Genomic DNA, 26,369 nt, shown 5'->3' with positions numbered 1-26,369 from the left:
AACCAGTGCAGTTTGGTGTCGTGGTTAAGTAAGTGGACTCTAATCTGGGAGAACCGGGTTTGATTCCCCACTCCTCCACATGAAGCCAGCTGGGTGACCCTGGGTCAGTCACAGGTTCTCTCAGAGTAGTTCTCTCAGGAGCAGTCCTCGAAAGAGCTCTCTCAGCCCCATCCACCTCACAAAGTGTCTGTTGTGGGGAGGGGAAGGGAAAGGAGATTGTAAGCCACTCGGAGACTCCTTTGGGTAGTGAAGGGTGGGGTATAAATCCAATCTCCTCCTCTTCTTCTAATGGGAGATCTCAAACCAGTTTAATACAAAAAAAATTAATCTGCTATTTCAAGAAATGTAACAGGGTATACTTCTAGCTTACCAAACAGGCACAACATAGAGATCATGAGGTAGAAATCACTCTTTGTAGAAGACACTATGGCAGCGGTCACACACACTACAAAGTCCACGTTCAATGCACTTTCCAACTGGATTTTGCCAGGTAACACAGTAAAATCCAGTTGGAAAGTGCACTGAAAGTGTGTGACCACGGCCTATGAAGCTCAAATAACGTTTCAAAATGTTAGGCAGTCAGAAACTAATGACTGGTATAAGATTTCTTTTTAGATGTTGACAATAAGGCACATTTAAATACTTTCCAAAGTATTTTAATTCACTTCCTCCATTCCTTACACTTTTGTGTGCAAGTTACACACAAAAGTGTAACTGTCTAGGGGCAGTTACAATTCCACTGTACCTTATCAGTATCTTGGGACAACAATATCATGTTCTTTCTCCTCCACTTCCCATCCCCAATGGTAAATGGTTAGATGCAGGTACAGACAACTGAAGTTATGGTCAGTCACGCCTTTGGTATGTTTGCATCTGGTGAGTTCACATTTTCTTGAAATAGAAAAACCCATTAAATTCAATTCCAACTTTTAATAAATCTTCTTAAAATAAAATATTTGAATAACAGTCATTCTAGAGAGGTGGTATAACAGGCTTCTGAGAAGGATAAATTTGATAGCAGGGAAGTATGAATCTCAGTTAAGGGTCACAGATGTAGAAGCCATCTCAAACTTCCTCCAAAAAATGGATGCTGATAAATATCAAGTAAAAAAAATTTTTTAGCAGTACATATAACCAGTTCATCATCTCAAAAACTGCCTCCCCTTTGTGGCTTTTTTCCGGGGCCGTACACAGTCATCATCGGAATCGTCCATTAAGTCTGGACTACTGATATTTGCGTGGCAATATGGCCGGGCAGGAAATATCTTGTCAGCATAAATGTTCTTCAGAAGTTCCTCAAAGTAGGCTTCCAGCTTCATGCCGGCATTTGCCACTTCTGAATCAGGCTGTTGGGGAAATTCAATACAACCAATGTGTCAGGTTTTTACATTTGCACTACTGGAATATTACAAACAGACTTTTCAAAGTAATGGTCAAACACCACTGACATAAATCAACCAATAGGATGATTTTAACAGACTGCTTTAGCATGAGACACTACCCCAACTTTCCAAACACCACAAGATTTAATTTGGAACATGTGCATTTCTCTTTTTAAAAGGGTGTGTGTGTGTGGGGGGGTAAGACTAACAGCACTCATGCTACTAAGGGATCATGGTATCCATTTGTTTGTACTGTAAATGCTATTGACGTACAAGAGTGACTACTTTAGCCAGCTGTGGATGTACAAGAATAACTACTTTAGCCTTTGGAGCCTCAAAGCAGTTCAGGCAGCCAGTTTTTGGTTCAGGCGTCTTAAAAGAGCTTTTTCACACAGAAAAACTCACAGCAGTGATACTCGCTCAGTGGCTCAAAAGCCACACGTGGCTCTTCTGAGCGCTGTTTCCGTTGTAGCACTTGCCTCTTGTTTTAGCAAAGGGGGCGAAGCCTTTGCCCAGGGCTGCTTGGGGTTGGCAGGTGGTTCCCACCTTGAAGCAGCTGCTGGGGGCAATGTTCCCTCTAAGCTGTGGAGTCTTGTGAGCAGAAATGCTACTTTGTGAGCTGCTGGCATTAAAGTTGTGAGCGAGCCATTTGGCTACTGCATAAATCAGTTTGCTCTGGAGCCCTCCTTCCTGAGCTAAGGCAAAAATGTGTGAGCTGGTGGCTAAAAAACTGTGAGCTAGCTCACACTAACTCAACTTAGAGGGAACACTGGCTGGGGGAGGAAAAGGTAAGGTGTGAGCCTCCTTGAGGGGCAAGCCTCAAGCCAGGGAGGGAAGTAAATGGCGACGAGAGCGGTACCTGGTGCAAGAGACTCCGCTTAAGAGTATTGTTTTAGCAGATTCTCCACCAGCAGTTAGCTCCGGGATAGCTGTATATGCCACACTGAGATGCGGGAGCAAAATATCTGGACTCGTGAGTTATCTCCTCTGCCGCTCCATCGGGGAATTCGGAGTAGCCCCTCAACGCCCCACAGCAGCCTGATCCAGGACGGATGGTCGACTGATGTCTTGTCCTTGTCTGGTGATCGGGCTGGCGCCAGTCAGGCGCGTGGTAGCTGTGGGTGCCCATCGGTTGTGCTCCCCACCATTTTGGGGGCGCTCACGACGACAGTTGTTGCTGGTCGATACAGTTGTGCCTTGCTCCTGTGTTCCATCTCCCCTCAATCACCACCAACACAGTCGTATATATCGGCGAGGAGGCAGAGCCGGCGCATCAACTGGGAAGTCTGGGGGATCTTACACCCCCCCGGGATCAGCCCAGCCGCACCCAACTTCGCTGAACTGCATCGGCGGTAGGCTGCAGTACAACAGCAGCAGGCTGCAGGAGCCAGGAGAATCAGGGATCGGGCCAGCGCCAGTTGGGTGTACGGTAGCTGTGGGTGCCCATCGGCTTTGCTCCCGCAACGCGACCACCATTTTGGGGGCGCTCACGACGACAGTTGTCGCTGGCCGATACGGCCATGCCTTGTTACTGTGCTCCATCTCCTGCTGCCCTCAACCACCGCCGATGTGGTTGTATACATCGGCGAGGAGGTGGAGCCAGTGCGTCAACTGGGGAGTCTGGGGGAGCTTACACCCCCCCCGGATCAGCCCACCCGTATCCAACTTCGCTGAACTACATCGGCGGCAGGCTTCAGTACAGCAGCAGTGAAAATGAACAGGGAGACTTAGAGGCTTGCACTACAGCCGACCATCTGGTCTGAGGAGACAGCAAGGAGCGACAAGAACATTGCAGTAACATTATCCCATAGAGAGTGCTGCTGGTTCTAATTATTTACAGAGTGTTAATTCATAGAGTGCTGCTAGCCCGATTAGATAAATTAGATAAATGAATTGTATTTAATTGATGTCCTGGAATGTTGAAATTAATTAATTAATCTTGAGTAGATTATCCTAATTTGATGTGATTAATTGGAATGTGAATTGATGTGATTAATGTTATGCAATTAATGCACTAGTATTAGACTATCCTATTGGTGATTAAGGTGTGATTAACCATCTGACAAATTGGGGATCACAAGTTGAAATAATTTATTGCATTACCTCTGGCTTTTATTTATTAGTTACTGGCCAGTGGAACCAGTTATTATGCCAATTAGTTAGAGGGATAAAGGTATAATGGCTGTTAGGATAGGTTTAGATTGCTGTTATATTGGATAACTGAGATAGATTAGTTATTATTGGATGGGAAAGTGAACTATTGGGACTAGTAGCACTAGGAGAACTGCGGGTAGTACCGTCCCCCCTCATATTACATACTGCGATGGTCAGCCAACCATTATATGGTCTGTGGCTCTGCGAAGACCACTGATGGACGATGGCCGGGCAGGCAATACCAGTGCTCCTGGGAAGTACAGCGTACAGCAGTGGGACTAGGCATGGAGAAGGGAAGAGGACGGAGAATTTTAGCTCGGCCCCCATTTAGGCTACGTCCCATCCCAAAGGTTGCAGGCAGGGGGGCTAGGATGACTGACCCCCCCGACATTGGCGCCATGTAACACCAGGTCTATAAATAATAAGACTGCAGTCCTTCGGGACTTTCTGCAGGAGCAGAATATAGACCTGGCGTGCGTGACCAAGACCTGGGTGCGAGAGGGAGAGACAGTATCTCTCTCCCAAGCAGCTCCTCCTGGGTTTTTGGTCCTTCACCAATCCCGGACTAGGGGGCGGGGGAGTGTCATTATTGATCAGGGAGGCTTACTACTTCAGGGCACTCCCGCCACCAAGGATCACAGGCATTGAGTGTGCTAGTGTTAGGGAACAAGCCTGATATTTGTTTTATGGACTGCTTATTGCTACACAATGGACTGTGCATATACACATAGGCTCAGAGAAATGTACACTTTAGGTCACCTGTTGTGATGACACACATAGAGGGTGCCTTGCACATACCTTACATGTAAATAAGGTTTCAGCAACACAGTTGCCCAGCCTCGTGAAGAAGCACAAATCTCCATTACTGTTAGCAATGAAACAACAACTTTGGGAAGAAACAGCCACCATAGCAAAGCTGCTTGTGGTCACGTATCACCCATCAACTGCTTTGTTCCTGAGCTGGAATTTCCTGCCAGATGGACATTTTGTTATCAATGGAACTGGCCAACTTCATCAGCATTACAAGGAAGCATCCTGACGCCGGGATTTCACACCTGTCCAGATGCCAATACTTCGAGTAAGGTTTTAGGTTACAATATTGGCCATCCCTCCTAGGCAACTAGGGAGTCTAGGGAGTCTAGTAATTATAACTTACTCATAACAAGTCCTATCCCTCTGAAAATACTGTAAGACTCCAAAATCAGGTTTCCTGTCAAAAAACAGTGCTTTCCTAGAAGAATATATACACGAACACATGACAGTATTTCCTAACCTCATTAAACGCAGCACAGTTTTGGAAGATCAGTCGGAAATCAGCTACAACATCTCCTGGTTTTCTATACAATGGGTGATGAACCTGCAGTCTATTCTTGATTGTTGACAAGTCCATTGGCTTCTTAATTATTTTGTAGTAGTTAGGCACCTAAAAGGAAATAGATCAATATTCTCAGGAATAAACACCCAAATGTGTTTTTTTACATTCGTTCCTGGGAAACAGGATACCTACACTTCAGAATTTCAACAATAGACTCTTGTTAATGCATAATTTCTATTATTAATCCAGTAAATGGAAGGCATTCATGTTAGATACCTATTCCCTACTATATAGCTAAACAAAAGCGCCCCTCATCAGATAGCTGATGAAGGGAGGTTTGACTCTCAAAAATTATGCCTCCAAAATCCTGTTGGTCTCTAAGGGGCTACTGAACTTGAGTCAATACAAGGTACTGCCTCTATCTTATACCTGCCCTTGAAGGCAAGTATAAGCTGAGCTATTATGGGTCTGCTTGTTCTAGAACAGGGGTGTCAAACATAAGGCCCAGGGGCCAGAACCGGCCCACCCAGGGCTCTTATGCGGCCTGCAAGCAGCTAGTGCAAGGGATGGGGGGAAGAGGGGTCTGGGGGGGGGGGGGGGGGAGTGGGTGGAGCCACTCCTATTGTGGCTTCAGCATGGTGGAACAACCTCATCTGCAGCAGCAGTCAAGCACCATGGAAGCGTCTGCCCAGTGCTGCACTATTGTCTATCCAGTCTGCACATAACGGGTTTTCCTCTGCACCCCCTTCCCAGCCCCTGGGGCCTTGCAGTGAGGATACACCAACTCGGAGCTCACCAGCTGCTGTCCATTATACAGTTTCTATCTCCGGTACCTGGCATTACGTTTATGGCACACATTTATTTATTTATTTATTTATTTAATTTCATTTATACCCCGCCCTCCCCGCATGCGGGCTCATCCCGTCAAAGTGAAATTTATGTCAGATCCGGCCCTAGTTACAAATGAGTTTGACACCTCTGTTCCAGAACGTACAGCATTTTTATAGAGTCATTTGTTCAAACATCTGAAGGGTTCCTATAGCTCAAAGAACTGCTCCAGACAAAGCTCAAGTACTATAATAGTAAAACATGTTTGAGACACAGATGGAAGCCGAGAGTAAAATGGAAAGATTTCTTTCATGGCTGCGATACTGTTTAAAAAAAGTTTATAAAATCACAGCTGGACTCGCAAATTAATTATTTTCTATGTTTATGCATATAAACAACCAAAGAGATGACACTATTGTTTCTGGTTTTGCCCTTTCAGAAAAGGTACCCTGGCCTTTAGTAACTTTATTAGTTCAAGCTAAACAAGCTGGACTCTCTACTGATCTATGTTAAGTAATTGTGGGAGTTGCTGCTATAGTTTTAATGAGAACACATCTGTATGAAAACTAATTCTCTAGCCCAAAGCCCTTCAAGTTAACAAAATGCACTGCAGATTGTCTCTCTAGAATTTACCTGAGTGACGTTCAGTAAAGATATAAAAATAGAAATTCAGTTCTGGGTGTCTACCTCAATGAATGTCTTTGGGGAAACACATATTCAGCTTAGGGAATTATTGCCTCAACAAATGACTTTTAAAAAAGCAAAAACAAAACCAGCCCTGATTCCAATGACATGTTACATAGAATTAATGTTCCCTCTTACTTTTTTTATTATTTACTTATTTTGTCTGCCTTTCTGGCTGGGACTCAAGGCAAATTACACAGAATTCAATCAACTGGATGGGACTTCCAACAGAAAATGCAATAGGAGTTGACTTGGAGACATCTGGAACCAACTAAAAATCAGAAACTATGGTGAAGCAAAGCCTAAGTATTAGCACACACATTAAATTATGCAAAAATTACACAGTAGGGACCGACTTACAACAACAGATAGTTTGAACTATATAAAGTGGTGCAGTTTACAGTCCCTAACTCTTTACCCTAAGCTTATTGGAATTATTTATAGCTCTGATAAGAACTATTTTGACTAATGATAGGTGCCAACTGATATTACAAAAGTCTAATGGCAAATAGTAAAGTGACAACCATACCGTTGGGGGGACAGGCTCTTGAAAAGCAAGGCTCATCGCATGGCAGTAAAGGCACAGCAGCAATTTTTCACACTTCTGTACAACAGAAGAGATCAGTTACTCAAAACACCAACAAGAAGAGCTAAAACTGCTTTGTAGTCTCTGTGACAGGCACTGTAATGATTCCATGTTTTGGTGTTCAAATGTTAGTTTGACTGCAGTAATGCAAGGAGGGCGATAGAGGGAGACGAGTGTGCTGTGATTGGCTGATGACTGAGAGTGTGGCAGGAGATGTTCTGCGAGGAATCTCTCTGTGTGTGTTTTATGACAGGGAGTTCTGTGTACGGGTCTTTGGAAAGTGAAGTGTGGAAGAGCTATGAAGAGGGTCTGTGTGACTCTCAATGTTTTGTGAGAGAGTCTATATGGCAAAGAAACAAGGAGTGTAAACTGTGTGGTTAGACAAATGTTTTATCTTGTGTGCCTAAGACAAAGAACTAAGCCAGTGTGGAATTTTGGTGTCTGAGAGACTGTGTGTGGCACCTTGCCAGTTATATTTACAAGTTCCTTTTTCCAGAAACAGTTCAAGATAGCCATAAACCTATTTTGTTCTTTAGTCAATAAATCATATGCCAGCAATCAGTACAGTCCTTCCTCAGGGCCACATAGTCCTCTGAAGTGCCCAGACCCTGGGTCATACTCCCAAAAGAGAGAGAATTGGAATTTTTAATTCCTGGTGGCAGTAGAAAACTACCAAGTTTATATACACAGAGGGTGGTTTAAAGGAAAAACAGTCTCCCCCTATAAGCAAGCACGCCACAGGCACTGTCCCCAACTGAAATGCTGACATTGTGTGGTTCTCCTCCTCCTTCCTCCAAAAGAAAATAATCTTTGATATCAACACATTTTCAATATATATTGAGAAAACTGACTTAAGAATAGACTATTTCCTAAAGCTATGAAGAAAATGTATGCAGTGGAACGAAATGGTCCACACTTTAAACACAGTAATAGATCTTCATAAAAACTGTTTCATTTAAATGAAACTGAGAAGAAAAGGATTTAAATGGGTGGTCAGAGAATGGCACAACTTTAATTCAGACAGAACTAGTTTAAAATCATTTCATTGTTTATCAAAGGGTGACCAAAATGCACTACAGAATTAATTAATTTATTTAAAATATTTCTTAGCCGTCTTTCTTCCGATGGAGCTCAAGGCGGCTTATCGTATTAATGAAATACATAAAACCAGAATTTAAAATTTTACTGAAATTACAATCAAAACATGAGATTGTAATGTGTGTTCAATCATAGTTATTGAGATTGCAAAATAATGTACATGGCCGGAGTGCATTCTCAAATTCTCTGTGTCTATTAAAAAACAACAACATACAACTGCTGACCATGTTCTTTTCTGACTTCCCCCCACACACAAAATTTGCAAAATGAGCATAAAGCAATTGTGTTCTCACCCTCTGATCTGAAGGAGACAGTGCCATACTGCCATCCAGTTTTCTTTTGCCTTCAGACATACGACTTAGGCCATCATAATCATATTCAGTTTGTGAGCTGTACAAATCACGGCAGAATGTGCAAATCCACTCTCCACTGCATTAATGGAAATGATAATGATGATACTAACAACAACACCACCACATCCCGGAGTTCTGAAAGCTCCTATTTATGTTCCTACCCATCCACCCCACCCATGTTCCCCCTGCCACTGGATGGCTGGTCACCTACACCAGTAGTTCCCAATAGGGTGTGTATTCGGTTTACCCGAGCCTGAAAAATACCCGGCAAAATACTTTACCGGTATTTCCCGGGTATTTTTAAGCTGAATGCAGATCAGAGATCTGTATTCTGCTACCGATATAATTGACCCCCCCCCCAAAAAAAAAAAGTTGGGGAGGGTGTTGGCTTTTATTTGGGTGCACTCAGCTATACCAAGAAGGCATTTGAAGAGACCACAGTCTCTTCAAATGCCTTTCCTCTCCTCCATTGAAAGCAATGGAGGATGGGGGGCAACTTCTTCTGGGGCCCACAGATTTGGACCCCCCGGTACAATCTTTTTCAAACTTGGGGGGACGGCTTGAGGAAAGGCACCAGCAGCTATGCTGCAAATTTGGTGCCCTCAAAAAACAGGCCCCCTGAGCCCCAGATACTCCTGGATCGATTCTCCATTATACCCTATGGGGACCAAGAGTCCCCACTGGGTATAATGGAGCCAAAAAATTTCCGGTTTTCTGAAAAATTCCCGAATCCCAATGCCATACTGATACTGGGATTTGGGAATATGAAAACAATATTTTTTGAGTTCAATATATCTAAACCCAGAAAATACCTTTTTTTTTTTTTTTTTTTTTTTTGCATACCCCTAGTTCCCAACCTTTTGGGAATGGTGACCCACAAGTTCAAATTTACTTGGTATGCTGAACCATCCAGGGCTGGCCCAAGGTTTTTTGGTACCCTAGGCAAACTATGACCTTGGCACCCATCTAGCCCAACGTTCCATTTGCTAAACGGATCCTTTTTTGAGAAACCAGCAAACATGGCACAAAGGGTGCAGCTGCCCCCATTATGAACCCCAAGCAAGTGGCATTGTGACATATATAGTCTCTGCATATGGAGGTGACGTTCCAGCCTTTGACCACCCTCTCCTTCTCCATTACTCCTTCTAATCCCTCACTCTAGTGACCATCAGGAAATCTTTTACCTGAGCAACATGTATTTGCATTGGAAACCCACCCCCCACTTATATGCATAATACTTTTTTCAGACTTCAGAGTCAGACCTTGGTTTCCAAGACATAAAAGAGAGCAATGGAAAGAAGAAGAGGAAGAGGAGGAGGAGGATTGAATTTATACCCAGCCCTTCACTACCCAAAGGAGTCTCAGAGCATCTTACAACCTCCTTCCCCTTGCCCTCCCCACAACAGACACCCTGTGAGGCAGGTGGGGCTGAGAGAGCTCTGACAGAAACTGCTCTTTTTTTCAAGAACAGCTCTGACAGAACTGTGGCTTGCCCAAGGTCATACAGCCAGGTGCAAGTGGAGGAGTGGGGAATCAAACCCGGTTCTCCCAGATTAGATTCCGCGCACTTAACCACTACACCAAACTGGCGTGGGGCAGCCATTAGGGAGGGCTGGCTCGCAACGCACTTTCAGAGGCTCCACAACCTACAGGTAGGGAAGCACTGATCTATACTGTTTGGCACTTCTGCTCTTGAAACAAAGCACTTTCGTCTACAAAGAGTTTTAAAAGAAGACACCCCAAGAATGAGATGTCTGAGCCCTCCCCATAGTTTCATGTGCTTTGTACCTTGGGAAACTCCTGAGCACAGGAACATGGCAGGAAAGGTGGAACACTTTAGGACACCTGTCACAACACAATAGCTCTCCTCCGTTCTGACACACTGCACACCAGTCCTCATTGGGGTCATCATCTTTTCTACCATCTTCAGTATGAACTGTCCCAGTCCATGTTCCCCTGCCACTGGACTGCTGGTCATCTGCACAGCCTGGAGCTACGGTTCCCAAGACTGCTTCTTCAGAGCAGTGATTTTGATTGTTATCCAACAGCAGTGAGGTAGCTAAATTCCTTGAAAAACTGGTCTGCGGGGAAGAGGAAAAAGCAGAGTCCAGTTTCAGAAAAATGTTACACTACTTTTTTCTATACACGAGTTTAAAAAAAAAAATCAGAATGTCTTCTTTACAATAAAAAGTTACAATATGCCCAATGGAATCAACCGCTTTATTTGGTTTGATGTACAACTTTAGAAACTGCTTACAATCTCTCTCTGGCTATCAAATGCAGACATTCAGATCTTGAGTGCAGAAGAGGTTTCTTTTAAATGTACAAACTAAATAAATGCATAGCGCAAGTCCTAGACGACTGCTCAGAGATCAATACATATGAAGAATTCCCTCCAGACTTCTAGCTTTGAAGCAAAATGTTAGCAATTTCGCTACTTTCCCAATAAATCAAAATTACCCTCCTACGTTTTGACTCCGGGATTCTTCATCTGTGTCTTGCTTCACGGTGACAACTGGGAAACCATAGCTCTCACTTGGCATACCGGACTCTTGCTTTATTCTGATGGGCCCCAACATAACTACTGGGACTTTCTGGGTTGAATCAGCAACCGGCAGTCTGCTAGAGGAGCCAGAGCTACACAAGAAAGACACAGTGGGGGAAAAGAGGAAAGAACAAGCAAAGATGGTTTTAACATGACCTCGATCTTCTCAAGGACAACACAGTTCTCAGATATGAGTGGGAAGTTTATGAGAATGAAACACTGGACTTCAGTGGATTGGAAGTTATCTTTGGGTGGATTGCGCCTACTTCTTGCTCCATGGGCAGGGCATATGTAATTTTTTTGCAAAGGCTTCCACTATCCTGAGGAGGTGCTTGATCCCCTTATGCCATTCGTGTCTGAGGAAGACTGATCCATCTCTCATAGATGAAGACTGACTTCTCCCTGGAGACCTGTAACTGGAGATACTGTGAAACAGAATGCAAGACAGAGACACCCCTGACAGTCTCCATGTTAACGTAGGGAGTTCCTCTCCAGTTCCTCCTCTGCCAACCAGGGTGGGGAAGGATATCTTCCAATCTACTGATGAGATGAAATCCTCATGGTAAGTCCAATGTTTTGTTCTCCATCAGTGAAGGAAGATATCCTTCCATGAAATACTGAAAAGCTCTATTATCCTGGGTGGGAAGAACAGAGATGAGAGGTTTTCCTGTGATGGGATGGAGAACCAATGAGAAGGCTGCCACCAGGCATCAAAGACTGTTGAGTCTGAGGCAGTGGCCAAGACCATCCTGAAGGAAGTGGACCTCTGGTACAGCTGCTGCAAATGCGCTTGTTTTCTTGTTGTGGCCTCCTTGGCCAGTGGGATTTAATGAAGACAACCTCTGCCACTTCTCTTCATGCTCTGTAGATTGCTCTGATTAGATTGTGCTGGGAAAAACGTAAAAGAGTTCTTTTTGCTGGGTGGCTGAGAGAGTGTCTTCCTCTCCAACAGAAATCTGGAAAGGAATCTTGGCACCTTCTTGATTGGGCATGCAAAGAAATCCAGGCAGGGGAGGCCCGTCCTACTGGTCACTGCACAAGACCCTTGGACTGACAGAGCGTACTCTCCTGGATCCAGGTCCTGCTGACTGAGCCAGTCTGCCTTCAGGCTGTAGACACCCTGAAGTTCTTGAGCTCATAAGAACTCAAGAAGAGCCCTGGATCAGACCAATTGTCCATCTAGTCCAGCATCCTCTCAGTTCCTCTGGATGGCCAATGACAGGTTGCCTTCCCTGAGATAGGAGCCCTGGAGCCATCACTGGAAGAAGCGGAGTATGCTGGGAGGAACAGATATGTCCAAGTGATGATGCTGAAACATGTTCTCTTGATAAGGCAGCAGAAGCCACTGAAGGGGACAAGAGTGGAATTGGGCCCATGGCACAGTTTCTAGGTAAGAGATCATGGAACCCAGCACACATGTCAAGGTAATTAGCAAGGCTTTTTTTGTAGAAGAAGCCCAGCAGGAACTCATTAGCATAATAGGCCACACCCAACAGCAGAAACGCATTAGCATATTAGGCCACAGCCCTGACAGCACAGCTCATTAGCCTATTAGGCCACACACCCATGTTACCAGAAGTGTGGTCATTCAGCCACACCCACCTTTTGCTTCTTATTCTGTTTACCTTGCTTGTTGTCAAGACCCGGGGCTTTTTTGGTAGCAGGAACTCCTTTGCATGTTAGGCCACACACCCCTAATGTAGCCAATCCTAATGAGTTCCTGCTGTTGGGTGTGGCCTATTATGCTAATGAGTTCCTGCTGGGCGTGGCCAACTTGGGAGCCAGCCGGAACTCCGTTCCTGTGCGTTCCTGCCCAAAAATAGCCCTGGTAATGAGGTCTACCAACATGGCATGTAGAAGGGAGTGACTGCTGCCATGAGGCTGAGATGTTCTTCCGCAAGGTTTTCCTTTGCCCCTTTCACCACTGCTAACGGGCAGGAGGCAGTGAAGGCTGCTGTCGATTTCTTCTGTTCCTTTGGTATTTTCTCCCGCTTGTTCCTAAACAAAGCAAGAGAGCTACTGAAGCTCATCTGTCCAGGGAGCAGACAGGGCATGAACTGGGGGAGTGGGGTCCGCTTCTTCAGGTTAGTGGAAATCTTTGCAAAAAATTTACATAGGCCCTGCCCCACAGAGCAAGGATACCTTCCTTCACTGATGGAGAACGGAGTCCTTCATCCTACAGTTTTTCTACCTTCCAGTGAGTAAATGCTATTTTGGAATTGTTTTTTTTTTTAAGATAAATCACAACAGAAACATAAAAACTTTCCCACAAGTTTCAACTATGCTATTTATTTCATTTAGAGCCCACTTTTCTCCCCAAAGCCGCTCACACCATTCTCCTCTCTTCCAGCTTATCCTGTACAACAACCCTGTATGGTAGGTCAGGCTGAGTGTGACTGGCCCAAGGTCACCCAGCAAGCTTCCATGGCAGAGTGCGGGTTTGAACCTGGGTCTCTCAGATCCTAGTCCAACACTCTAACTATTGCACTAACTGCAGTAAATGTACTACTAACATTACTATTATAGCATCAGAGACATGTAAAGAGGATTCCGCCAAGCCCAGGGTCATGGAGCCTTAGCTAATACCATAGAGTAGCGTTCCTCCTACAATTCTTTGACCAACAGACAAGAAGGCAAAGCGTGTCGGGGGAACAAGTATTTGTACACCAAAGAAGTAAGACATTAATCTGCAGTCTGTGCATCAAGGAAATTTTCAAATTTATGCCCATTAGATCAGTTCGCCTTCAAAATGTCACGACGACAAAAAAGTCCTCTGACTTAACCTGTTAATATCTACTTTTCATTTTGCTTAGGTGAATCAATCTTCATGCAGTCATATGTCCTAATTTTCTGGCATTTATACATCTGCTCTTTCTAACCAATATATTTCATCTTTCCATTAATGTTCTGGGAGATTCTCCTCAAGAGACGCAAAACTCACTTGAACCTTACTTGAGCCACTGGTAATAATTTACAAAGCTAATCCTTTGGTTACTGTCCATTTTTAAAAAATTTAATTTGTCACAAAAACTGATGAGTGAGTGGATCAGAAGAAGAGGAAGAAGAGGAGGAGATTGGATTTATACCCCACCCTTCACTACCCGAAGGAGTCTCAGAGCGGCTTACAAACTCCTATCCTCTCCCACAACAGACATCCTGTAAGGTAGGTGGGGCTGAGAGAGCTCTTTTGAGGACTGCTCGTGAGGGAACAGCTCTGAGAGAACTTACAACTGACCCAAGGTCTCACCAGCAGCTGCATGTGGAGGGGTGGGGAATCAAACCCGGTTCTCCCAGATTAGAGTCTGTGCTCCTAACCATTACACCAAACTGGCTCCTAGCTTTCTCTGCCTCCTAGCTTTCTCAAAAGTCCTAATTAAAATGCATTTAATATCTTCTTATTGGCTTGGACAAAACCTCCGACTGCCACTGCTGTGCATCACCTTTTCCATTACTAAGTAATAGTGAATTTATGCCACTCCTTGACCACCACCTCAAGTTAAGCCAACACAAAGTGTGTGTAAAGTGCCATCAAGTCACACGGCAACCCCAGCCAGGGGCTTTCAAGGCAAGTGAGAAACAGAGGTGGCTGGCCATTGCCTTCCTTGGCAGTCCTCCTTGGTGGTCCCCAATCCAAGTACTATCCAGGGCCAAGATCGGGCTGTACCATGCCACCTTCTCTCCCAAGCCTACACAATACATCTCGGCATTTCTTCCTCCAGCACCGTGCACCACATTGATTCTGCTGATAGCATACAGATGCAATTGCACGGACTCACTGCATATTAATGAACACAATAACAACTCCTATGGAAAGCATGGGAGGATTAACAAGTCGATAAAATTCCTGTCAAACTAACAAAGGCACTGCAGAGTCGCCCCTTTTAATTGCTGATCGTTTTTACAGCAAACTCAGAAGGGACAGATATTTCCCTCCATAAAAATCAGAGTCAGGGCTCCATATTCCCAATGGACAACTCTTTCATTGGATAATACGCTATTTGGGGGCTTCCTTTCCTAGATGGTCTACTTACCTGCTTTGGCTCCTGACGCTGGAGGTACTGGGTGAACGAACTGGAGGGTGGGTGCCACAAATAACCGGCCCTAAGTCATCAATGAAAAAGAAATTAGAAACTAGTCTTGCTGTATGCATTCTGTTATGTTTTAAAGCATCTAACATCTTGATCGAAAGATACAGTTCAAAACTGTTTTTATTTTAACAGTGGGAGACCGGGGAATGGACTCACATGGCAGGAGTTCAACTGAAGGCTATGCCCCTCCCTTTGCAGTTACAGCTGTAAAAGCCAGAGCTTGCTGGAGGTGTGAGCCCTGGCTACTGGCTTACAGCCTCACAAAGAACACCAGACTCAGGGGTCATTTCCTGCCAGAATGCACCGGAAAGTAAGGAGCTCAGGGGCAGGACCCCCCACCGCCTTTCCTGGCCTGCCTGCCGAGGTGGACAGGCCAAGGAAGGCCTGCAGAGCCCCCCTGCTGCCTGGGGGGATTTTCCCTTTCCCATCTGGGGAAAAGAAAGAAAGGCATTCTAAACATGCCAGGGATGTCTGCCTGCCTGCCCTTCCCTTCTCCAGTCAGTCTGCCACAGCAGGTTGGCTGGGGAGGGGAAGTGGAGATGGGAAGACATGCCCCCCCTTTCCCCTGAGCCTCTCCGCTTTTGGGGAGAAACTCGGGGAAGTGGGGGGATTTAAATGCCTTTCTTTCCCTTCCCCAGATGGGAAGCACCCGCGGGGTACCTGGAGAAGATCAGGCAGGGAACCCAGGCATGCTTGCATGCCTGCCCTTTGTCAGGGGGTGTGGCATATGCAAATGAATTGTGCAAATGAGCTCCCGCACCTCCTTTTCTATGAAATGACCCCTGACCAGACTGATATCCCTCTGCAGGTGCACAGGACAAAGCAGGGGCTACAGCAGCAATCTGTGGCAACAGAACAGCTGTGACTTCTCAGCATCTAAGCTCTCTAAGCTACAAGCCTTGATGTTATCTTTCATCGTTTGACTGACGGCCACTGACACCGTTTTAGAGGAGCATTTAGCTGCTTAAGAGTTGCCGGGAGGCCTCAATCTGGATCGGGCACAGGATGTGGCGGCACCAGGCAAACTTGTCCCTCCACCCCTCCCCAGGAAGCTGCAGAGAGGCTGTTTCAGCACCTTCAAAGGCACAAGGAGGGAGAAGAGTGCATGGTGCCACTGCGCCGCGTGCCCAGTCTGGATAGGGGCCTTGCGGCATTTAAACATTAAATTCTCCTCTAAAATGGTGTCAGCAGCCACAGGCTGTCCCTTGCCTGCACCTAAGGTGTGGTTTGGCTCTGAAAGTCTTTTAATGCTGGCCTAGTTCTTAAAGGGAAAATATTTTAGGAATGGGCAAATCAAAGCACATGAGTAGCCCTGGAGAATGCAATCCAAAGCCTACATCCAAGCAGAGTAGGAGTGACCTTTTTTTGCCCCAAAGTGTTGTGGGGATGACCATGAAAAACAAACTATGCCCCGGAGCAACAGATTTGACCTTTTTTTTTTTTTTGCTCTGATGCTCCACCACCTTTCCCACGAAATATTGATGACTGTTTTGACTCTGGAGGGCAAATCTGAGGAAAGTAAAGATAATGAACCTTCTAGCCTCAAACAGAGCTGATACCATCGAAGAGGTGGCAAACTTCCTTTACAGAGCGTATAGAAGGAGTTCTTTTTCGGCAGAAGGGGTAGTGAATTAACTGTTTTGCGTGCCTACTGCCTCTGTACCTAAGGCTGCTGCTGTTGTTATGCCAATAAAGGTCTGTTGTGTTGTGTTGTGTGGCTGTTTTGACTCTAACCCGGACCATTTTCTGGGGGCCCAAAAGACAGGGGATCATACGTTAGCAGATGCAACTGTAATAACTGCCGAAACATCCCTTTAAGAAGAAATATAAACCAAGGGAAATAAAAGATTCTCTGTGTGCCAGTCCTCCTGCCCTACGAAAGACAGAGGGAAGGTGCATGAGGGACATCTCTGGATAGAGGTGAGGACTGTTCTCTTGCATGGCCAAATTGACATTACAAATCAGGGGACTGGAATTCAAGCTGTACATCTAACACAGCAGTTCCAGCTGATGTGTTTCCTGGCACCCACTTGCTTCTTGAGGGTTTGGATTTAATCTCCAAGGGGTCTTCAATGGAACAGAAAAAACAAAGAGAGCACAGCCGGTGGCTGACAGCCAGCTGTCTAATAAAGTGCTGAACTCATCCAGGGCAGATGCATCACACCTCTGCACCCTCAGGGTGAGGTCAGATGGGCCGTTTAGTCCGCTTTCGGCACCCTTCAGTAACGGGTTTTATATCCACGTTCACACACCCAACATCTGCGCACCGTCCCCAGCCTTCGCTTTCCGGCTCAAACCCCCTTTAAAACGGAGTATTTTGTTACCAGGTCCCCAAGTGGTATTTTCCTGATTCTCCGGTTCTAGCCACACTTTTCTGACATCTGATCGTTCCTGTGGTGTCGAGCCACTTCCGGTTTAAACCCCCTCCCCGCTCGAAAGCTGCCCGAGGCTTCTGCTTTTCGCCCGCCATTTTTTCAATGCGTCGGCGGTGCGCGCATAGGCGGAACTTTGCCACCGTGTTTAGAAAACCGACATTTAAACGGTCACCTGTTTTAGCGTTTAGATGAGTTCGGGATCTAACGGAGGCCATTTTCGGGTCAAATGTTTAAAGGGAAGTCTTTTGTTGGAGGGGTTGGATTAATACGCCCTGGTGGTTCTGTGCATGTGCCATGATAGTTCCCCCCTTCTATGGAGGGGCGCCTATGTGCATGCACAAACTGAGGGGGGGGGATTTAAAAACCCGCTGACACACGCTCCCGCGCATCGGTAGTGTAGACGCCGGGGAGTGACGTGACTGCGCGGTGAGGCAGGATAAGGGAGGTGTGATCGCGATTATCCAGATCAAATACAATCCAGTTAGAACCGGAGCAGTTTAACCCGCTCTCAGCACACCGTCTGACCGCACCCTCAGTCTGGCCACAAAAGGAGCTTTTTTTTTAAGCCTCTGGGCCTGGCGATCTCTACCCTGAAACTTCACAGGAAGCCCTACCTGGAAGGCCTGGAGATGGCACTGCCGAATTGGGGGAGCGGACGGTTTTGCGTAAAGGTGGTTTGGATTCGCTCTGCTCCAAAATCCCACCTCTCCTGTCAATGCTGTCCAGGGATATAGTTCCTGAACCATCAATCTTTAAAAAAGGATGAAAGCATTTAAGGTAGGTAGAACAGATTCATGCCCTCACTTAGCTCTGACACAGGGTTTTTAATACATCCACTCACTCTAGGACTACCAAAGCACACTACTGAATGCAATATAACTTTACAGCATTAACAAATTAATTAGCATACCACTCATCTATCCAGGCACAATGCATGCTTAGTCACTAATTCACAAATAAATAAATAATCACGCATACTCTACATGTTTAAAATGGATAGTGCCAGATAAACAATAACGTATCTATTTGCCACAGTTACTGCCATCGTTACTGTCACTTCACTCTAGAGACCAGAGAGACACATCTTTGCATAACACTTGGCAAGAATAAATTCTGTGGGACAAGGAAAGAGCCACCTTTGGAGATGCTCTTCTGGAACGGACAAATGTTAGGTGGCGCACAAGCGCGCGGGGGGGGGGGGGGGGGGGGGGACAAGGCTATTCCCTCCAGAGGAATTCGACCCGCAGTTGTGCAATCACACCGTCCTTGGAAGCTGCGGGGGCAGCCCGCCACTGCGTGATCAGACGCAACCACGGGTGAGTCGTGTTATTTTTTTGTTGCAGTTTGTTTCCCATGTACTTAAATGGGGAATCGATGAATCACATCTCCGCACTGAGGGCTCCCTATGGAGTGTGTGATGATGCACATATTGAGAAGGGGGAAAAAACAACGGCACGGAGTCGGGATGGCCCGATCAGACCATCCCAACGCCATGGGAGCGCGCTGGAGCGACCAGACAGGGGAATCTCCATCTGTGGCCCGTTTGCTACCGGACTTTCCCTATTGTCTTTTTACTCCACTTCTGTGGCGGAGCAAAATGGGTTCCCGACAGGTGCGGGGCGCTTCCCAGATGTTCGTGTCTGATCACGCCCCTTAAATCCACCTGGCATTCATGCCTATGGCGGAGCTAATTGTGCGTGTGATCAAATCCTTAGTTTAAGGTCAAAATTGGCTATGCAGCTCGAAAAAAGCCATATAAAACCGTGTACTTTTCTGTTCTCAGAAAGGAGGAAATAAGGATCAACTGGTTGTTCACAGTACTAACACAAACCCTTAAAACCTCCCCAGAAGTAACTGATAGTACAAGACAAACTAGGAAAATGATACGTGTTTGGGGCTGGCCTTAAAAACAAAACAAAACACAGATAAGCTGTCCAGTTCTAGATCTACCAATGCAATACATATTCACCAAAAGTAATACACCTTCTAAGAAGGCAAAATATCCATCTTACATCAGGAAGAGAAGGTAGTATATAGGAATCACTCATTGCTGCGGTCAGATCTATCACAGGTAGAGCAAACGTTTTTTCATCGTATCCAACGGCACTAACAGGACTGGAGGCAGTTGATGAAGTACTGCTGGAATTTGAGGTAGCAACAGAAACTTGTCCACCGTGGATTTGCCACTACAAAAGAACAGGAAACATGTTAAGCACAAACCATTTCTTGCTAGAAGTCTCTGTGTGTGTGTGTGACGTGCTACCTATAGCACAGATGAAGGGGCGTTTTGCTGGGATTCCTTCAGAACATTTTTGTTGTTAATGGTTGATTAGTTACTGCATGTTTTCTTTTATTGTTCCAAACACACTGCTGCCAGGGAGAAATTTCTTGTGGAATGGTTGCTGAAATATTCAGCCACTTCTGATACCCATAAATGAAGACTGTTTCTGAGAGACTTCTGTAAAGCCTGCGCAGTTGACGTCGTTACATTCTTCTTTGCTGTTGCTTTTAAGTCTTAACTTTTTTCCTTGGTGTCTGGCTTATGGGCTGTTAAGCCTGAATAAAGCGTGTGTGAGTCTAAAGAATGAGCTACATATTGATTGGGTTTATGATACTGTTTATTGATAAACTGGGTCAGTTAGAAGATTCTGCACTGTGAATAGACACTTATTTTAACAAATATTAGTGCTCACTGAGAACCTTACCTGATCATTAGAGTAGGTCATTCAAAAAGGAATTGCATATGATTGTACAGATGTCCTTCTTGTATTCAAACTGACTGATAGGTGGACTGACCATGGAAGAAGGCATTTTTGTTGAAACATGTTTTATCAAACTACTATCTAAATTATTCACAGTTTTGGTCAGGGAGATTTATACACCACACATTCCTCAGGTATTTTGAGGAGATTTTATTAAAGCTGTACATTCCCTAACCAGTGTTTTTTGGCGTTGCTGTTTTTTAATCTCAGCCTTTGGGTTGAGTTCCCTTTTCTTTTTTGGCTTCACAGAGACTATACAGCAACAACAAACATTTGCTGCATGTTTATTTGGTCAACAGATCTCTTCTCTGCTTTTCGTTTGATGTGAAACGATAGACAGTATTCCTAGTTCTACCATCTTCTCTAGTAGTCCCTTCTCCAGAGGCAGGCCAAAGGCAAATCGCCTCTGAATGTCTCTTCCTTGAAAACCCTACAGCAGAGGTGTCGAACTCATTTGGTACAAGGGCAGGATCTGACATAAACGTCACTTTGTCGGGCCAGGCCATGTGTGCCATAAAACATAATGCCAGGTACCGGAGATAGAAACTGTATGAAGGAGAGCAGCTGGTGTATCCTCACTGGTGTGTCCTCACTGCAAGGCCACATGGGCTGGGAGGGGGGTGCAGAGGAAATCCCACATAGGCAGACTGGAGAGGCAGCAATGTAACACTGGGCAGATGCTTCTCCCATGATGCTTCACTGCTGCAAAAGAGATTGTTCTGCCGTGCTGAAGCCACAATGGAGTGGCTCCCCCCCAGCACTCCCTCTTTGGCACCAGTTGCTCGCGGGCCGCATAAGAGCCCTGGACGGGTCAGTTTCGGCCCCCAGGCCTTATGTTTGACACCCCTGCCCTACAGGGTTACTGCAAGTCAGCTGTGACATGACGGCACTCTCCATCACCAACCCCTCTTCAACCATTATGAGTCCAAACTTAGAATCCTAGAATGTCAGAGTTGGAAGGGATCTTGCAGGTCATCTAATCCAACCCTCTGCACTCTGCAGGAGCATAGCCGAAAAAGAGCCCTACAACATACCCAAAAGATGGTCGTCCAGCCTCCGCTTGAAAACGTCCAGCGAAGGAGCATCCGCCACCTCCTGAGGCAGACTGTTCCACTGCTCAACCACTCTGACAGTTAGGAAGCTTCTCCTGATATTTAGCCGGTATCGACTCCCTTGTGATTTCCACCCATTAGATCTAGTCTTGCAATCCGGAGCAAGAGAGAATAGATCCGCTCCATCTTCTACATGACAGCCCTTCAAATACTTGAAGACTGCAATCATGTCCCCTCTAAGCCTTCTGTTTCCCAGGCTAAACATACCCAACTCTTTCAGCCTTTCCTCATAAGACTTGGATTCCAACCCTCTCACCATCCTGGTTGCCCTCTTCTGGACACGCTCGAGCTTGTCAACATCCTTCCTAAAATGTGATGCCCCAAACTGGACACAGTCGTCCAGGTGCGGCCTGACCATAGCAATTATGTACAGTTATGGAGGAGGGATTACAAATGTTATGAACAGTTTACCTGTTTAATAGCCTGCTGGGCCAAGAACGCCATCTGTAGTGGATTGGGCCTGCCAGCTAGATGTGGCACATTCTGGTTTTGTGGAACTCTCGCTGGCTGGCTAAGAGGAACTGAGCCATTCGATTTGGGGTTGTGATTCTGAAAGCTCACCAAAAGCGGAGGGGGCTGCTGGAAAGACGAGGCAACCTCATCAGCTAGTTAAGTATTTCCCAAGATGGTCATTGAAACCTCACGAGTTGTAATGATTTACAGAACTGTGTGATTTGCCCTCAACAGAGCACAATGTCGCCCCAATAACAGTTTCATAAGTTGCTTAGCCAATGAGGCAAAGCTACGCAGCAGTATGACAAAAGATACCCTTAACAGCATCTACAAATTCTAAAGAGGGCGCTGAACTTTAAACACTGGTGATTAAACCTTCTTTGGTGGTTTTCAAACAGAGGCTAGATGGCCATCTGACAGTAATGCTCATTCTGTGAACAGTCAGGCAGATCATGAGAGGGAGGGCAGGGAGGGTTGCATCAGTGCTTAGTTCTCATGGCCATTTCTTACATGCCCAGGGAAATGCTGATCACCACTTTGGGGTCAGGAAGCGCTCCAGGCCAGTTTGGCCAGTGATCCTGGAGGTTTTTTGCCATCTTCTGGGTATAGAGTAGGGGTCACCGGGGGGTGTGGGGGGGGGAGGTATTTGTGAGTTTCCTGCATTGTGCAGGGGGTTGGACTAGATGACCCTGGAGGTCCCTTCCAACTTCTATGATTCTGTGATTAAATAATACGGCCTTCATACAACTCTCCTAGAAGCATAAAATCCATGATTCAGATAATGCCTCAGCACACCAATTGGCCGGCTTCAGCTCTCCCTCTGAACCGAGCACAGGTGTCCTCTCCTCTGTGGCCTTGCCCTAATTTACCTGAGGTGGTAGAGGAGGAGTCTGGTGCATGGGCCCTGCAATTCTAGGGTTTGGGAGACCCTCCGGACCTGACCTCCGTCGAGCCTGCCGCTGCCTCTGAGCCGGGGCCTGCTGCTGCAGCGTGTGCTGGAGTCTCAGTTGAGCTAAACTGCTCTGTGCTGGGAACTTGGACAGTTGATCTGAAGGTTTGAAGCCACTTTGTGGCTGTGTGTCTGGTTCCATCACAGGGCTTTTAGGCACGTGTGGTGGGGTTTCATTATCTTCAATTACCAGAGAACCTGGATAAAAATAATTTACTCATTATTTACAAATTAAGGTTTGCACTATTTATACCGTTTTCTTTTTTTTGCCATTAGGCAATGCAATGCTCTTTGACAAACCGGCATCGGTGTCCTTGCCAGATTTCTAATCTAAAGACTTATCTGATGCTGTGAAGCTAGGTTTGTCTAAACATGCCTCTATTCACTTCCTGAGACTGGCAACACTAATAATCAGGGACTGAAGAGATATTTGTTTTAAAAAAAAGTATCTGAAAAACTTCCCCTTATTCTGCTACTCATAATTGATTTCAGATGGCGGATTTCCAGGATGCAACCACTTCCACATAAGAAGGTGCATGTACTATGTATGGACGTAACCATGTGAACGCTCTGGAAAACTGCAACCAATTGGGACATCTTGCCTCATGGGTATACAGCAATTTGTGCATTCTGTGTACACACAGGCACACGATTTCCTACACAGAAATTAATTACAGGGTAGGAAATCACCCTGACCAGTGGGCCGGCTACAAACAAATCAAGCCTATTGGTAAGGAGCGTAACGCAAAAACTGAAAGCATGCACCATTGTTCTGAGGAGGATATCAGAAGCAAGACACTAACACTTATTAGAGTTCTCCAACCATTCCCAGGACACTTAAAAGAAATCAATGACGGACTGTTCAGATGACAGACGTATTTGTTAACATCAATGGTTTCACCGGTAACAAAGCTGGAAAGAGGAAGTTTGTCATACCTAAATTGAGGAGATTTTGGGCCCAGAAGCTAGGATCACAGCGAAACTGAATGGTGGTGTTAGACTTTGGTAGGGCATCACACCTCGCTCTAAGGAGGCATCGCAACCGAAAAGTAATCTAGAACAAAGCAAAGAATGCTGCATTAGTGCTGAAATTTCAATGATCTTCCATAGGCCAGTAAACAGTTGGGAAAATCTATAAACAAACAACCTAACCTTTTCCTTCAAAGTATCTTAATTTGTTTTTAGTTTTACTGTGTGAAAAAAATTAGTTTCTCACTGAATTAACTCTTTTCATAGCATATCATTGCCCAGTTGCCAGAATGTATGTCACATACTTTTAAAAGCCCGTTCTGTTTGAAATATGAAGAGGCAGCAGAATCCCCAGTTAGCCAGTAGCAATATTTTCAGACTTGTACACTAGCACAATAAGGTCATATGTAAATGAACTACCTAAAACTCACTAAAGAACAATAACGGGAGGGAGAGTATGCACACGCACATACACACTAGCCTGATACAGACAGCAACCCTCTCCCGTGTGTTCCCCCGTGTCGGGAGGGAGAGCGGACATGAGTGCGTTGGCCCCGCCACCAGCCCCTGAGCAATTGCCTGGTCATCTGAATGTACCCCCTCCCCATGATCAGCAATGTTCTGAAGGCAGTACTGCTGATCAGGGGAGGGGGGTGTCTCTGCATGGATGCACTTTACAGATGATCAGGCAAAGGCAGGATCAGCATACTGGTGGGGGTGGTCATCTATAACAGGCTACAATTAATGTTATTTCTCTGTACTTAATGTATTACGATGAAGTTCAAAATTTAATAAACAGTTATTTAAAAAAATCTATAACAGGCTACAATGACCAATGTAACATACATTCCTAGTGCAGAAAGCTCCAGAATGTTATACTGTGAATTAGTTACTCTGACATGATTATGCTGTTCTGGGATGCTGTTCTGGGCATGGAACAGTGGTCACTACGGGTGTGGAGGGGGCTGGTATTTGTGAATTGTCCTGCATTGTGCAGGGGGTTGGACTAGATGACCTTGGAGGTCTCTTCCAACTGTGATTCTATGACTCTATGATTCAATGCTCTTCACATTATGAGGCAGCAAATCCACGACCTCTTTCAAGAAACCACAGCTGAACTCATGGGCAAACGTATTTATACTTGTATTTCCAAACATGACCGTCACATTCATAATGCTCGTCTCAACAACACTTAGTAGCTTTTGACCTAATTCTGATGGTCCAACTATCAACAGCTACAGAGACAGGGCTTTCGCCTGGCCCTGTTTTTCTGCATTTTGCTAACTGCATCATTGTCCTTTAGTACTGACAGGCTCTCAAAATGTGATCAACTTGCCATGACTATGGCCAGCCCAGGAAGAAGGGGAATACTGCTCTGTTCTTACCAGCCGTTTGCTGTACAACAAAGCTGTGCTGCTGCCACTGGAAACAGCCCACTTTGCAAAGCTGATGACATGGTCCAGCTGCCTAGAAAGCCGAGCCACTTCTTCTTGTTGCTGCAGGAGCTTCATCCAGTGTTCCTTACCAAGACACTGCAAGGCAGAAAAACAAAGTCTTGAGCTTTTGTTGTGGACTGAACGGTTGGTCCCCCCCCCCCCCCCCCCCCGATAAATTCCTGATGAATTCCCAAAAGTGACAACAAGCCTCTAACTCAAGACATGCTGCTTGGGTGAATCTCCGTTTCAAATGATCAAACACAAAAGAGTCATTCACTTTTTATTACTTCTTAATATTCAACCTGGATGGCCCAGGCTAGCCCAATCTTCTCAAGTCTTCAAGCTAGACAGGGTCAACCCTGGTTAGTATTTGGATGAGAGAAAAACAGGTTGCTTACCTGTAACTGATGATCTTCGAGTGGTCATCTGTGCAGTCACACCCATGGGATCTAGTGCGCACGCGCTGGATCAATCGGCATTGTAGCAAGCTCTTAACGGATTTTTGCGCCCAGACCTCGGGCATGCGCAGGAACCCCACCACGCATGCCCAGTGGGGTAGGCGCGGACATCCCGCCAGTTCCTTCGAACCGCCGCGAATCAACCCCTATGAAAAATGTAGAAGCTGACAGCAGCGGGGAAGGAGGGTGGGTGGTATGAATGCACAGATGACCACTCGAAGATCACCAGTTACTGGTAAGCAACCTGCTTATTTTCAGCTGGGTCTCTGTGTTGCACACCCAGGGGAGATTAGCGAGCCGTAGCCTACCTGGAGGAGGGTGCTGGCAGGTATTTTACTGCGTAGCCGAAGATAGAATGCGACGTCCCATGTTGGTATTGGTGTTTGTTTGGACGTCTAGGGCGTAGTGCCTGATGAAGGTGTTGGGGTAGCCCAGGTAGCGGCTTTACAAATGTCCGGTAAGGGTACTCCCTGAAGGAAGACAGTGGAAGTCGCGACAGCCCTGGTAGAATGAGCCCTGATAGGGCCAGGCAATGGCCGTCCAACGAGTAGGTAACATAGATGGATGAGACCTACAATCCACTTCAAAAGGCGCTGAGCTGTGATGCGAGTACCCAGCCGTGGAGAAGCATACGAGACGAATAGTTGTGAGTCTCGTCCAGGGGTCGTTTCGTAGGAAAAGAGCTAGGGGAACTCATTAGCATAACTCATTAGCAAATGCCACACCCCCTGACATAACCGGAAGTGTGTCATAAGGCCACACCCCCTGACATCACCGGAAGTGTGTCATGAGGCCACACACCCCACCCCCAATGGTCCCGGC

General features: G+C 45.8%; 1 protein-coding gene across 1 annotated transcript in view; it reads right to left on the bottom strand.

Moving 5' to 3' along the window:
- Window positions 1-1,142: 1,142 nt before the first annotated feature.
- LOC107114176 (transcription intermediary factor 1-alpha-like) overlaps window positions 1,143-26,369 on the bottom strand; it is a 69,091-nt gene continuing 43,864 nt past the window's right edge. The window contains exons 8-20 of the mRNA XM_015415614.1: window positions 25,039-25,185; window positions 23,621-23,738; window positions 22,605-22,882; window positions 21,694-21,861; window positions 19,421-19,594; window positions 18,023-18,158; window positions 14,977-15,046; window positions 10,869-11,037; window positions 10,189-10,481; window positions 8,341-8,476; window positions 6,893-6,967; window positions 4,810-4,959; window positions 1,143-1,346 (exon numbers count right to left, since the gene is read on the bottom strand). Coding sequence (XP_015271100.1) covers window positions 1,143-1,346; window positions 4,810-4,959; window positions 6,893-6,967; window positions 8,341-8,476; window positions 10,189-10,481; window positions 10,869-11,037; window positions 14,977-15,046; window positions 18,023-18,158; window positions 19,421-19,594; window positions 21,694-21,861; window positions 22,605-22,882; window positions 23,621-23,738; window positions 25,039-25,185 — 2,118 coding nt within the window. The remainder of the gene's footprint in view (window positions 1,347-4,809; window positions 4,960-6,892; window positions 6,968-8,340; window positions 8,477-10,188; window positions 10,482-10,868; window positions 11,038-14,976; window positions 15,047-18,022; window positions 18,159-19,420; window positions 19,595-21,693; window positions 21,862-22,604; window positions 22,883-23,620; window positions 23,739-25,038; window positions 25,186-26,369) is intronic.

This window comes from Gekko japonicus, unplaced genomic scaffold (assembly GCF_001447785.1).
Source record: "Gekko japonicus isolate JY-2015 unplaced genomic scaffold, Gekko_japonicus_V1.1 scaffold2761, whole genome shotgun sequence".
NCBI lineage: Eukaryota > Metazoa > Chordata > Lepidosauria > Squamata > Gekkonidae > Gekko > Gekko japonicus.
Note: the sequence above shows the minus strand (reverse complement) of the source record. Positions and strands in the feature narration are given on the sequence as shown.